Raw genomic sequence first — 13,188 nt, forward strand, 5'->3', positions numbered from 1 at the left:
AGGCAGCTTCCAGGTTTCAATCCCTGATGCAACTCTCTTCTGGCTGGGGGCCATGCCTGTGTTGCTGCTGTTTCTCCCAGCACCCCCCTCTACACCTATGATATGAACGCAGTTTCTGGCTGAAAAATTGCTGAAAGTTTCTTCTATACTGCTCCCATTTCTCCTTACCTCCCCCACCCCTTCCCCTACTGCCCCAAGCCTAGCCCTAGCACAGCTCCAATCTGGCTGAAAGCTGCACTCACCACAGCTTTAAAGACTGGGGAGAGAGGAGCAAGGAAGAATGGCAGCAGCCCAAGCACAGCATCCAGCTGCCCGGCCCTGGCACAGCTCCTCTTGACTCAGCCCTAATACAGGCATAGACACAGGCAATAGACCTACAGCTCTGCAGGCAAGATCTGGCCCATGGCTGCTATGTTGCAGACCGCTACGCTAGGCAGTTTCATCCCCAGGTAGTCATTTTCTCAGTGCCAGATTTAGGCATAAGCTAAGAAAGCTGCAGCTTAGGGCCTCACATTATGAGGGGCCTCAAAAGGGTCAGCTGCCAGACGTGAAGTGACCATGGACCAGCAAACCACGGCCCCACAGAGCCAGGTGGAGAGGCCACAACTTCTCCCGCAGGTCCCACAGCAGCAGTGGTTGAGGTTTGGGCGCACCCTCCCACCCGGGGGGTGAAGGTATCTTTACCTGTGTTCCAGCCATAAGTTCTGGCCACGGGGCTCCGCACGGTGGTCCACAGTTTGCCAGGCCATGGCGGCTTCTGGTCTCCAGTTTGCCAGGCTGTGGCATAGAAAGGTTGGAAACCCCTATTTTAGGGCCCCACCCTGCCATAATCTGGCCCTGCATTTTCTCAATGCAAACTAGTTGACAGGCTCTCAATGACACCTATGAAGGCAGCAAATTGGGAAAACTAGGTGTGTGTCTGCTCCTTGCTACTAAGTTTACTACAGAATAAACATGGGGCCTAATATCTCCTCAGGGAGGGGGACACACAAGAAGATTTCTAAGGTGAAACGCTATAGGACAGAAGACAGGAGAGAGTTGATGCAAACAGCAAATTTGCACAGCATAAAGAAAGAGGTAGTTAGCTGTGTTAGTCTGAAGTCAAGCAGAAGGCAAGAGAGAGATGCACCTTATGGACTAGTTCAATCAGAGATGCTTACGTTTTTCTAAGCCAGAGCCCGCTTCAAGTGCTGATGAAGTGAGCTCAGGCTCACAAAACCTTTTCTATCTCTGATTTAGTTGGTCTACAAAGGTGCATTTCTACCCTGCCTTCAGCATAAAAAAGCCCAGAGAACTGCCTACAGTTGTGACAGACTATCCACAGGTGCCTACTTTTGCTACTCCCAGCTGCAGTCTCCATCTTGTGGCTCTGCAGGGTTTCAGGGTTTTTTGTTTGTTTGTTTTTGGAGGGGGCAGGGAGGTTGACTCCAAGACAGGGGTGGGCAAAATGTGGCCTGCGGGCCAGATGTGGCCTGGCAGGCCATTCTATCCAGCCCACAGGGCCTCTAAAAAGTTTAGAAAATTAATATTTATCTGCCCCTGGCTGCCTGTCATGTGGCCCTTGATGGCTTGCCAAAACTCAGTAAGTGGCCTTCCACCCAAAATAATTGCTCACCCCTGCTCTAAGACCACAGGGGGAGGTGGGTAAGGGAAGGGCCCACTTAGTTCCCCACTTTGAGGGTTTGGGGGTCTCCTGTACCAATTTCTATGGCCAAGTAAAAGCTCACCACCACTAACCTGACACACACAGAACACCACCAATGGGACACAGGTACTGTACTTTCACCTCTGTCTAAGTACGTAAAGCTACAACCTGTATCCCTACAGCTGTGCTAGTACTTCACCTTGATATTGAAACGTTCTCCTTCCAAGCACCACACAAGATAGTAAGGCATAAATTCTGTCCTTGAATACAGACACACCTGCCCTCCCTTTCATACGCACAAGTTCCCCCAGTTCCCATGGAAGTAATGCTTAATAAGCACCCCAGAGGGTGGCTGATTAGAAGAAGCACAGTGCTTTTGTTTCAGAGCATTCATGCTAGTGGGAACGTCTTGTTTACATTGGGCATGCTCAAAGCCTTAATACAAACATAAGTGTTAGTATTCACCTGACAACAGTGTATGTTGCTACTCCCCGTACTCATATTACCTACCCTTGTCACAAGAGGTTTTTAGCCTCAAACTGGCACCTGAGCGAAGAACCTTCTCTGGCTAATAGATCTGTGTAACTATTCCCTTGATATTTAACCTGCATATCATATTTATAATCAGAGGCATTTTAATACTTCCTACCCTCCTGCTTTATCTTCATTTCAGCCAAATCCTGGAATCTTAACTCACCCCAGATTCTTACAATGGACAGTACACCCAGATTGCCACATTCTTAGTACCCCAGTTTGTGGGAGGACGATGTTCTCCCAACCCTGTGCTCAACCAGAGGAATCATTCTTGTGATGGTGCTCTTGTAAAACCTGAAGCCTTATAACCCCTAAGGGCCAAGCGTACACATTGGGAATTAGACGTCTGAGCAGCAATCCTCAGTCTGGGCAACTCGTACCTCTCAGGTTTAAGGGTCTGGCACTCCCCTTGTCTGCCTTTCATTTGGTTTCTGGATCAGGTCTGCCTGCTGCAGAGATAACAGGTGGGGCCTCCATGACTCAGATACTTTGAAGAGAACAATCCATCGGAGAATGCGTACATTCCTTCCACCACACAGAGATGTACCACAGAACTCAGCACATCAAAAGGAAAGCATTTTCCTAAACAGTTCTCTTTATTAGGCATGTCTACATGTTGCCCTACAGTGACGTTGTTACTGTGCTGTGCTTTAGGACTTCCACAAGGAAGTAACAGCCCATACTGTGCCGTGCGTGGGGTGCACAGTTATTTTTAGCAGTTACTTCACCATAGCAGCACGCTATAACTGAGGAGCACACTGCTATGGCAAAGTAGCTGCTGGTTACATGTAGACATCTGTGGATGCTACGTTGCTGGAGTGTGTCACTATGGCGACGTAGCGTCAGTGTAGACATGCCCACTGCCAGGTCTTGAGGGAGTTAAGCTAGCACTGACAAGGAGGGTGCTAGCTATTCAGCTCCTCAGCTTTGACAAACCTAGTTTCCAACAGAGACACAGAGAAGGGGACTTGGGACAATGCTCACAGTACCTTCCCTTTCCATAGACTCCTGGCAGGGTCAAAGTGATGCTGAACACTTTCACTCTCTGCAATATTCTCCATGAGTCCAATTGAGTGACTTCTCTGCTGCCCTTTCAGCAACTCCTTCGCCAGCCATTCTGGGAGCTGAGAGCTTTCTTCTTGCACATCTTCTGAGAAGCTGCCCAAGGAAACTGGAGATGCACCTCGCAACCTGCGGCCTCCTACAGAAGTCTGAGCACGTCGAAATGAAGGGTCTGCCACAGCTTTTGACTCTCTTAGCTCATCAAGGATACTGTTGAGACACAAAACAGTGAGCCACAATTGGGGAAGACCAGCGCATTCCAAACACTCAGAAGCCAAATGATGGTTTTCATCTGTTGATCTCAAGCCACTTCAGACAGTGAGAGGAAAATGGCAAAAAAAGACTTTTATACATGAAGCTGGTGATAGGGAAACACAGGCTACCTAGTTCCTAGGCCAGGGGTGGGCTAAATACAGCCCGTGGGCTGGATCCAGTCCACCAAGCCATTCTATCTGGCCCATGGGGCACTTAAAAAGTTTAGAAAATTACTACTTATCTGTTCCTGACTGCCTGTCAGAGATGACAGGAGCCAGGAGCAGTAGGACCCAGGGGCAGCCAGCAGCACTTAGGAGAAAGGCCAGCCCAGCCCCGCCCCTGCCCTCCCCCCACCCAGAAGCCTCTGCCTGCAGCTACTTTCCCTGCTTCCCTGCATGCAGTTGCTCTAGCACCACATGGCCCCAGGCTGCATCACTGGACCACAGGGTCAGGAGCTGGAGGGTATGTGTATGTGTGTGTGTCTGTGCAATGAGGGGGTGGGGAAGAGAGAGAGAAAGAGGGATACAAGTGTGTCTAGTGAGGAAAGCACACATTGTGTGCATGTTCGTAGAGTGAATCCCACATGCATACCTCACCATACACATGTATCCACACCCCCCTTGCACTGCCATACATGCAGACCCCCACACCCATAAACCCTCACACACCCCCAACCACCCTTCCCCACAAACCCCACATATCCACACACCCACATGCTCCCTCACCCCACACACCTATCCACTCCCCCACAACCCCCACACACAGCAACATACTCACACACCCACAGCCCCCCAACAAGCCTATGCCCACCCCCCATAGTTTACAAGAGTAAGACTTCATTTTAAGCTATTGTGTGATCACCTATGCACACTATACAAACATGTAAATCAAGACAAAAATATTTTTTTAAATGAAATGAATGAATATTGTAGATGTTTGATTTTTAGAATATAATTTAGTATTTTTCTGGTTCTTAGATGGCAAAACCCCTTGCTGACAGGAGTACTGCTGGGGGCAAGGGGAGGGGCGTCTGGTGGCAAAGGCCAGGGGGTGGGGCTTCTGGTCCCAAGATGTCAACCAGGGGTAGGGCACCTGTCAAGGGGTGGGGCTACACATGCAGCCCTCGACAGCTTGCCAAAACCGAGTAAGTGGCTCTCCGCCCAAAATAATTGCCCGCCCCTGTCCTAGGCTAATGTCCTAACTTCTGCCCTCCTGGGCTCTGGCATACCCCTACTTCTTACTTTTGTTGCACGGAAAAGTCATTTAAAGGAAAGAGGTGGGAGATGGAACACACCATCACTTTGAGGAGGGCCTGGTGTGACAGAACACTTCAGATAGTACATTTTCCTCAGCAAGGACTAACCCTATTATTTCAGTGCGATATAAAACCCATGTGCCCAGGGTCCAGTCCTGCAGTCCTTCCTCCAGCCAGCTCCTACTGCCTGCTTCCACTGTCTGCTGAATACATTTGCAAACAAATTTCTGCTTCCTCTCATGGCTAGGAGGAACTTCCTATAAATATCAGCAAAGCTACCCATTTTCCTTCCCAAATTCCTCCTTTAAACTCCCCTCAGCCATGATGCCACTGAAAACTTGACAAGAGTTAGGTGGCAGGTGTTTCAAGACCACTGCCTGTTATAATGGCTAATTGCCTCATTGTTGCCTTGTATTTCCTACCTTTGTCTTATTCTTAAGTTTTGAAGCTTTTGAATTAAAAAGCATCTCTGCTTTTTGTTTGCAAGAAAAAAGGGGAAGTAACTACTGGCAATAAGTAAGGGCACTATTACGAAAGGGTAAAAACACCCAGGGTTTTTTAAATGAAACTGAAGTTGGTTCCGTGTTCCTGGTTTCTAGTTTCTTATTCAGTGACTAAACAGAGGGCACAGATGTTAAAGTTGTGGCAAAAAGCTTCCTGCAACAAAGAAGCTACTTTTTGAAACAGCATTTTTTTTGTCCTAGATCCACCATTTTGTATCTGATCAGTCATTTTCTCAGAAGAACAAACTGTGAACATGGAGCTGTCCACTTTTATGAGGCTTTATATGCTAGTTTAGTGGGACAAAGTGTAATGTCTGCCATAGCCCTGAGACACCTCTGGACAAAACTTCATAATACATAGTTTCCTCTTTCTATTTTGTATTAGCTCTTGGTAATAATCATACTGCATGTGTAGAAATGAACAAAAACAAAATTAAAACCAACTTACTAGAAATCCAAAAGGACAGTTATTACACAAATTAAATGGATAGTTAGAGATTAAAAAGTCAATAAAGCCCTGGTTTATCCTTAATTAGGAAGAGTGATTATAACTCTTAGAAATAAGAGCGTTGGTTAGCATAGTGCCTTTTGCATATTGCAGAACAAACAATTTTAAAGAAAGTACATAGAAAGTAGGCATGTTTACTTACATGTACAAGCATATAAGAACTATTTTAATAGCTTATTGTTGTGCATTTTATGACAAAAAGTACAGTAAGCACTACCAGAAGATACAAACTGCTTAAAGGGATATCACCCTATTCCCAAAAACTACAATTAATTGAACCTACAGGTTAATTGCATGACTGAGAGACTCCAACAACAGCAGTGAGACTTGGTACAATTTTTTTTTTTCCAAAGAATTTTGAAAATCTTCATCTTTTAATTCAACTGTGGAATTATTAGTGCTCGTTTTCAACAAGCTTATAGAAATATACCAAAGGGTTCCCAGTGCTGTGTGCTATGCCAGCAGTTCTATATCTGTAACATGTAATACTTTTGCTTTAATAATTTCTACTTTTTAACACCAACTGCTGAAGCTTCCTTAGCCTGACGAAGGGTTTTTGAACCCAAAAGCTTGCTTAATAACCATTCTCCAACCATTTGGGTTGGTGTAATAAAAGATATCAAATTCACCCAAGGAACCTTGTCTGCCTATGTCCTTAGACCAACACGGCTACAGCCTAAACCCCTACAAATTTTGATGATCTTTCTTGAATTAACTGGTATTTTAAATACCATTTTATGTATTAAAGGTGGCATTCGAGTAACATGGGAAATACTTACTGTGAAGGAAATGAAGGATTTTCTGTACAAATTTTCTCCTGACCTAAAACCATTTTTGACTCCGATATTGGAATATAGTATACAGTGTCTCCATTTTAAAGGGATGCAAGACTGGCAGTCTCACCAGTGACATAATCAAAGATAATTTCCCAGCTCCGGTTGAGTCTTCCCCTATTTATATGTCAAAGGATCACATTTGCCCTTTTTGCCACAACTTCATTCTGGGAGCACCCATTGGGCTGCTGATCCACTATGAGCCATACATACTTTTCAAAATAATTGCCTTCCAAGACAGAAAAGGTTCTTTGGGTAAATTCAATATTGTTTATTAAACCAACTCAAATAGTTGAAAAAAGTTCTTCTTTGCAAGCTTTTGGGTATAAATACCCTTCATCAGGCTGAGGAAGCACCTGCAGATTGTCTGTGCTCTTTCTGGATAGAGTGGTAAAGCAACCAGAGGCCAGTATGTATGCAAGAAAGCCAGTCTGTTAAGATGTAAATTGAAGTGGTCAGTAGGTGAGAGACAGGTGGTGGGGCAGGGAGAAGTGAAATGAACGTAGCTGTAGTCAATAGGTGGGGAGGGGGGGAGCGAGAATAGCTGGTAAAAAGTGAAGGATTTACCTGGGGAGTCAGATGTTAGACAGGTTATAATGTACCATAAATCTAATGTCTATATTTAGTCCACGATTTTTTGTATCCAGTAGGTTGATGAAGTGAAGTTCATAGGCTGATCTGTGAAAGGTGTGTTGTAAATTCCCTTTGAGGATTAGAATTGAGAGATTGAAGAGAGAGTGGTTATCTTGTGAGAAATGTGCCCCCACAGGTAATTGGGTATTCTTGTCTTTGATAGATTTTCAGTGTGCATTCATTCTGGTGTGCAGTTGTTGTTTAGTTTCTCCTACATATTTTCCATCAGGGCATTTAGTGCACTGGATGAGATGTATTACATTTCTGGAGGTGCAGGTGTAAGATCCAGAAATGGTGATGGTTCTGTTGTGGGGTGTAGTTATGATGGGTGTGGTAGAGATGTGTTGGCAGGTTTTACATTTCTTGACATGGCATCCAAGATATACTTTATCCTTCCATAAGTACAGCCCTCATTCCTCCTTTCTAGAAGTAGACTTTCATTTTTGCCATATTCAATTTTGCATATTATAGCACCTTTTATCTGACCAAACCCAGGCTATTAAGCAATCCATATCACCGTGTACAATTGCCTTGCCCTCATTTACAAAGACTGGCACAGTGTTAAATATTTCCTCAAAGCTGTATCAGCAATACGTTTACTTCTAGATTGCTACATAAATGCCGAATAGTGCCAAGATTATTTCTAACCCCTCCCCACCATTGGAACGCCCCCTTCAGTGATTATTTCTTATTGACAGCTGCATTTTGAGATGCCAGTCCTACACTACCTAATCCTTTTAATGTATGCCCTATTGATATTGTATATTGCAATTCAAAACTAGCAATATGAGGAGGCACAAAATCAAACTCATTGCAATAATCTAACACATACGCAATTGCTTCCATCAGTTAACTCACAACTTCATTACAGAATGAAATCAGGTTTGACAACACCTACTGTTCATTAAACCCTTAACTACCTGTATCAATTTGACATATTTCATACTCTCTAATGTATATTTCCTGTTTTTACTGTTATATAATATATATAATATTATTATTATTTGGTGATCTCTGCCCTTTTGGTGCATCCAGAGACTTCACATGCTACCTCTGTTCAGAAAGTTGAGGGTGCCTGCCACTCAGCCTTCATCAAGACAAACTGATGCATCTTATTTGGCCTATTCAGAAACTCACAGCCATGGACACAACCAACAAATATGCTGTTATCTTCTGAAACATGCAGTTTTGGCTTCTGAGACTCCCTTGCTTGCCAGTACTAGTGCACTGCTAAAGGTTGCATGTTTTGGGAGTAAGAAGACTTGAAATATGGATCATTTCTTTCCACTAAGGAAAAAAGCAAAAAAGCTTTGGGGCAGAAATAGGCATGTCCCAGCTACTTCAGAAAAGTCCAGTGATCACAGGGACATGTGATTAGAGGCATGGGTGACTGGTGCCTCCTGAGTCAGAGGGGGCACTTGCCTCCCAGCGGTCAGTCAGCGACCGGAGGGCGGCCCCTGCAGCCAATCCTGCCAACCCGCAAGTGGCAGCGGCATGCCACTGGCAATTCCAGGCATGCTGCTGGCACTTCCAGGTGAGTGTGATCAGCTACAGGGGGGACCGGTTCTTCTGGCACCCCCGCTCCCCAGCCAGTGCTCTCAGGGTGGGCACCACCGCTCTCACCTGCCTCCCCTGCCCGGGAACACTGGCTGTGAGGGGGTGCTTCAGCACTCTCAGGGGGTGCACATGCACTCGCTACGTGTTTCCACTGATTAGAGGTAACTTAGAGACACATTCTGTCACATATAGCCAGTCACATTACTGTTCTTTAGTAGAGCGCTGTACATAAGAGAAAAGTGAGATGGTATGCAATACAGCAGCATATTGAATAGAAGGAAAACTGAACCAGGGCAGAGTCCATCTCAGCCAATTCAAGCCTATTTGTTATGCACAGAGAAATGTGGACCTAGGACCACCAAAAGAAGTATAAGCCTCCATTAATCCTGGAGGCTAGTAAAGGCATAACAATTGATTGCTTGGGACAACTGAAGATAAAACAGGGGCTGGTATACAGGTCACAGGTTACTAAAGAGTGCTCCAATCCCAGCCTATGCAGGAGGTGTTCCTGATGGTGATCCAAGCCAGTTTGTTGTATGCCAGCCCATGATAACCCAGCTCCTTACTGAGCACCATGCACAAAAAGAAAGCAGGGGAGGATCTTGAAATGTAGCAGCATATTGCTCAAGAATGACACTTGAAATCAGAAAGTGGCCTGCCCTGGCTACACCGGACCCAGCTGATGGTTACAGGGGTGCATTACTGGGACAGACCTGAGAGATCCTGTACCATAGGGCCTTTCAAACCCCAGTTCCTTATTTGAATAAATTATTAAATAGCTACTAAAATGAATTGTTTGACTAATTAACCTTATTCCTTTTAATGATATTGTAGAGATTTAATCTTATATTGGCAATCTTTTTTTTGTTTGTTTTAAACGCCCTTTCAATGAGGAACCGAGACCTACAAACCTGGGACGGGTACGACAAAGAAACTGGGAACAAAACCAAAACAACCAAAACAAAATTCTTCAACTTAATCAGCAGGGATCTGGGTTTTCTGATTCCCACAGAAAAACACAGTAAACCACAGATTTTACCTTTTACCAGAGGCAACCAGATCTCTCATTTTACTGGAGACAGCTGCTGATTTTGAAGTTTTGTGACAAGCCCTCACAGGTTTGCAGAAGTCAAGCCTGCAGGGGGCTGGGAGGGAGCAGTGCCATGTGCATGCACATGACCCCAGGCAGCCTGGAGAGCAGCTCCTGCAGGTAAATTGTGAAGGGGGCAGGGATTGAGGCCCCCATAGGGAGGGAAGGAGTTGGGCAGGGCAGGGCAGGGGCTGGGGATGCTGCCCAGTCTGGCAGTGCCTGGGGCTGCAATACACAGTCGCAGGGCCCTGGCGGGGAGCAGGACAGGGCTGAAGGTGGCCTGTCTGGCAGGTAGGGAGGGTAAGGCTGGCTCCCCGCCACAGCATGCACTCCCAGGGGGTAGAGGGGACCCATGCCCCTGCAGATCTCTGCACAGGGCGGGCTGCCCACTGCGGGCTCAGGCAGCAGGGAGGGCTGCTCCCTGCCACACTGCCCACTCCCAGAGGGCAGCAGGGACCCGTGCCCCCAGGTCTGTGCACAGGGTGGGGGCTGCGCACTGTCCACTTCAGGCTCGTGCACCTGCTCGTGCAGCCCTCCCCTGGGGCCTCTGCAGCTAGCCGCGTGTACCTGGCACCGCAGGGAACAGTGGGGCAATGCAGGGAAGCTGCCTGCCGCAGGGAGCTCCACACTGCCCATGTGCCCTGCACGCAACCCCGCGCTGCCACCCCAGCTGCAGCCAGGACAGCATGGAGCTTGCAGGGGCAGGCAGCTTCTTGTTTGGCTCTCCTGTTCCCTGTAGCACCGGGTCCTACATGCCAGGCTGCAGAGGCCCTGGGGGAGGGCAGCAGGGCAGGAGCCCACAGCCCCTGCCCCATGCACAGATGTGAGGGGCATAGGTCCCTCTGCCCCCCTGGAGTGTGTGCCAAGGCAGGGAGTAGCCACCCCTGCCTGAGCCCGCAGCAGACAGGTAGCAAGGGGGCATCTAGGCTGCACTCCGCGGCAGCAGCTGCCTCCTGCCAGGGGCAGGGGGCTGCAAGCCCAGGTCCCTGGCACTGTCCCTCTGGCAGCTGGGGGTCCCCTGTGGCAGGGCTGGGGGAGCAGGAGCTGGGGGAGGGGGTGAGAGGTAAGAGCAGGGCTGGGGGTGGGGGCTTTCATTTTAATCGTGGATTTGGGGGGTTTTAATCAGACAACTTGCAATTTTTAAAAAAGGGAAAACCAGGATCCCTGTTTATCAGATACATGGCATCCCACCCCAGAGCATCTACCTCAACATCCCTTCCTTTAAGCCTCCTCCGTCAGTCCTAAGCAGTGGCTGATTTTTCAGTATTTCCTCTCAGCATTCAAACTAGCAGCTTTCTTCTTTGGTAGCAAGTGGTCCAGGAAGATACTAATGAGAAAGCTGTACACGGCAGAGGGAGAGCTGGTGGAACAAAGCAAACCCTCACTTGTCAGAAGGGCTACCTTTGGATCTGACAATGCTCAGGCTGAGAACTTAACATGCGAGAAGCCTCCAGCGAATGGTTTCCTACAGGAAAGCCTGAGCTTTTGAGCAGGAGCTGCAGCACTGGTGCCTTGACAACAGTAAACAGCCTTCAAACAGCTCTGAGTTCTGCCAAGAGAAGGGCAGCCTGCTCCCTTGGACCCAGCCTGCTCCCACAGATTTTCTGAAATCTGAAGTGGGGGTGGACACAGCATCTTGAAAGGAGGCAGAAGGGGACCCTCTTACCTGCTAAGGCTGAATGTTTCTAACTTCCCTGAGGCAGAACTTGGCCGCACTTTCTTCCTCTGAGACATGATAGCAGGAAAAATCTTCAGGCAGCGCCACTAGCTGCAGAGTCTCTCCAGATCCTATCCAAGACCCAGGATGGGAAGGAAGGGCTGTACCTCCAAATTGGGCTGCTCTCCCAGTGCTTGCAACTGCTCTCCTGGCACCTCCCTCAGGCTATTGGCATCACATGTGAAGGTGTTGATTACACAGTGCACACAGAGCTGGAAGGAGGGGAGCTGGGCACAGGCAAAGCCCTCCTTCTTTGGTCCGCTTGATGGGAACCACAAACCTGCTTCTGTTGACTCTGCATCCTGAACTGTTGTGCGCACTGGGCTGAGGTTTACAGAGACCACTGCTCTGCTCCCCTCAAAAGAGGGAGAGAGAAGAGAGGGGTTTATCCCTTGGTGCTAATGCCAGTGAACAAACGACTACAAAAAATACCACAAATGCTCTTTTGAAGAGGTTTTTAAAAAAACAGAACAAAACACTGACCCAGTCACTGCAGTCCCAGTACAATAAACAGAACTTTAAAGATGCCTAGTTTTTTTATGCACTAAAAATGCCTGCCTTGAATGATTTTCCCCCTTTTGCTGTTCATTAAAACTAGAAAAGATTTTGTTGCAAGTACTCTAACTTGCTTTGACTTTCCCCTGATCATGTTTCAAAAGATGAGTAAAGAGCAAGGTTTCCAAATTCTGAATATTTTAAAGAAAAAGCCAATTCCCTCATGTGGAGTTCCCTAAGTGGAACATTGCAACAATTTTAAATTAATATTGTTTATGTATGTTGTGCCTACAAACTAAGGTAATAATCCAGAAAACACTTATGCATGTACTTACATGGAAATATAAATGTGCTTAAGTCATTGTTCTTCAATTGCGTGTTTAAATTTAGGCGGGCACATACATTTGCAAGACAGGGTTGCAATCTGAAAATAACACACCAAAGGTGAAGTTACATTTCAGTGTTCTCTGGGTTATGAATGTAATAATTTGTTAATATGCCTTCACATAGTAAGAATCAGTTTTCCAACAAAATAGAAATCATCCAATCAAAATATCTTATTTAAAAAGGTACATGGTATCGAGGGCCACAAGTACAGCTTAACAACATGTAGTTTAGAGAAAGACAATCAAAGACATGGTGGATAAATGACATACATTGAAGTACAAATCAGTTCTTAAAGTCATTAGCTTCAGGAATTTGAAATACCCTGACCATGGTATTTCAGTGGGCCCAGTGGGGTCCCGCAGCGCTCGGTCCTTGGACCAATACTCTTTAATGTCTTCATCAGCGACTTGGACGAGGGAGTGAAATGTACTCTGTCCAAGTTTGCGGATGACACAAAGCTATGGGGAGAAGTGGACACGCCGGAGGGCAGGGAACAGCTGCAAGCAGACCTGGACAGGTTGGACAAGTGGGCAGAAAACAACAGAATGCAGTTCAACAAGGAGAAATGCAAAGTGCTGCACCTAGGGAGGAAAAATGTCCAGCACACCTACAGCCTAGGGAATGACCTGCTGGGTGGCACGGAAGTGGAAAGGGATCTTGGAGTCCTAGTGGACTCCAAGATGAACATGAGTCGGCAGTGTAACGAAGCCATCA

At 46.8% G+C, this 13,188-nt stretch overlaps 1 protein-coding gene across 1 annotated transcript in view; it reads right to left on the reverse strand.

The window, feature by feature from the left end:
• LOC102372752 (WD repeat-containing protein 64-like) overlaps positions 1-11,744 on the reverse strand; it is an 84,585-nt gene extending 72,841 nt beyond the window's left edge. The window contains exons 1-2 of the mRNA XM_025213642.1: positions 11,542-11,744; positions 3,169-3,451 (exon numbers count right to left, since the gene is read on the reverse strand). Of these exons, the coding sequence (XP_025069427.1) occupies positions 3,169-3,451; positions 11,542-11,609 (351 nt within the window). The 5' untranslated portion in view covers positions 11,610-11,744. The remainder of the gene's footprint in view (positions 1-3,168; positions 3,452-11,541) is intronic.
• Positions 11,745-13,188: the final 1,444 nt, after the last annotated feature.

This window comes from Alligator sinensis, unplaced genomic scaffold, assembly GCF_000455745.1.
Source record: "Alligator sinensis unplaced genomic scaffold, ASM45574v1 scaffold406_2, whole genome shotgun sequence".
Lineage (NCBI taxonomy): Eukaryota > Metazoa > Chordata > Crocodylia > Alligatoridae > Alligator > Alligator sinensis.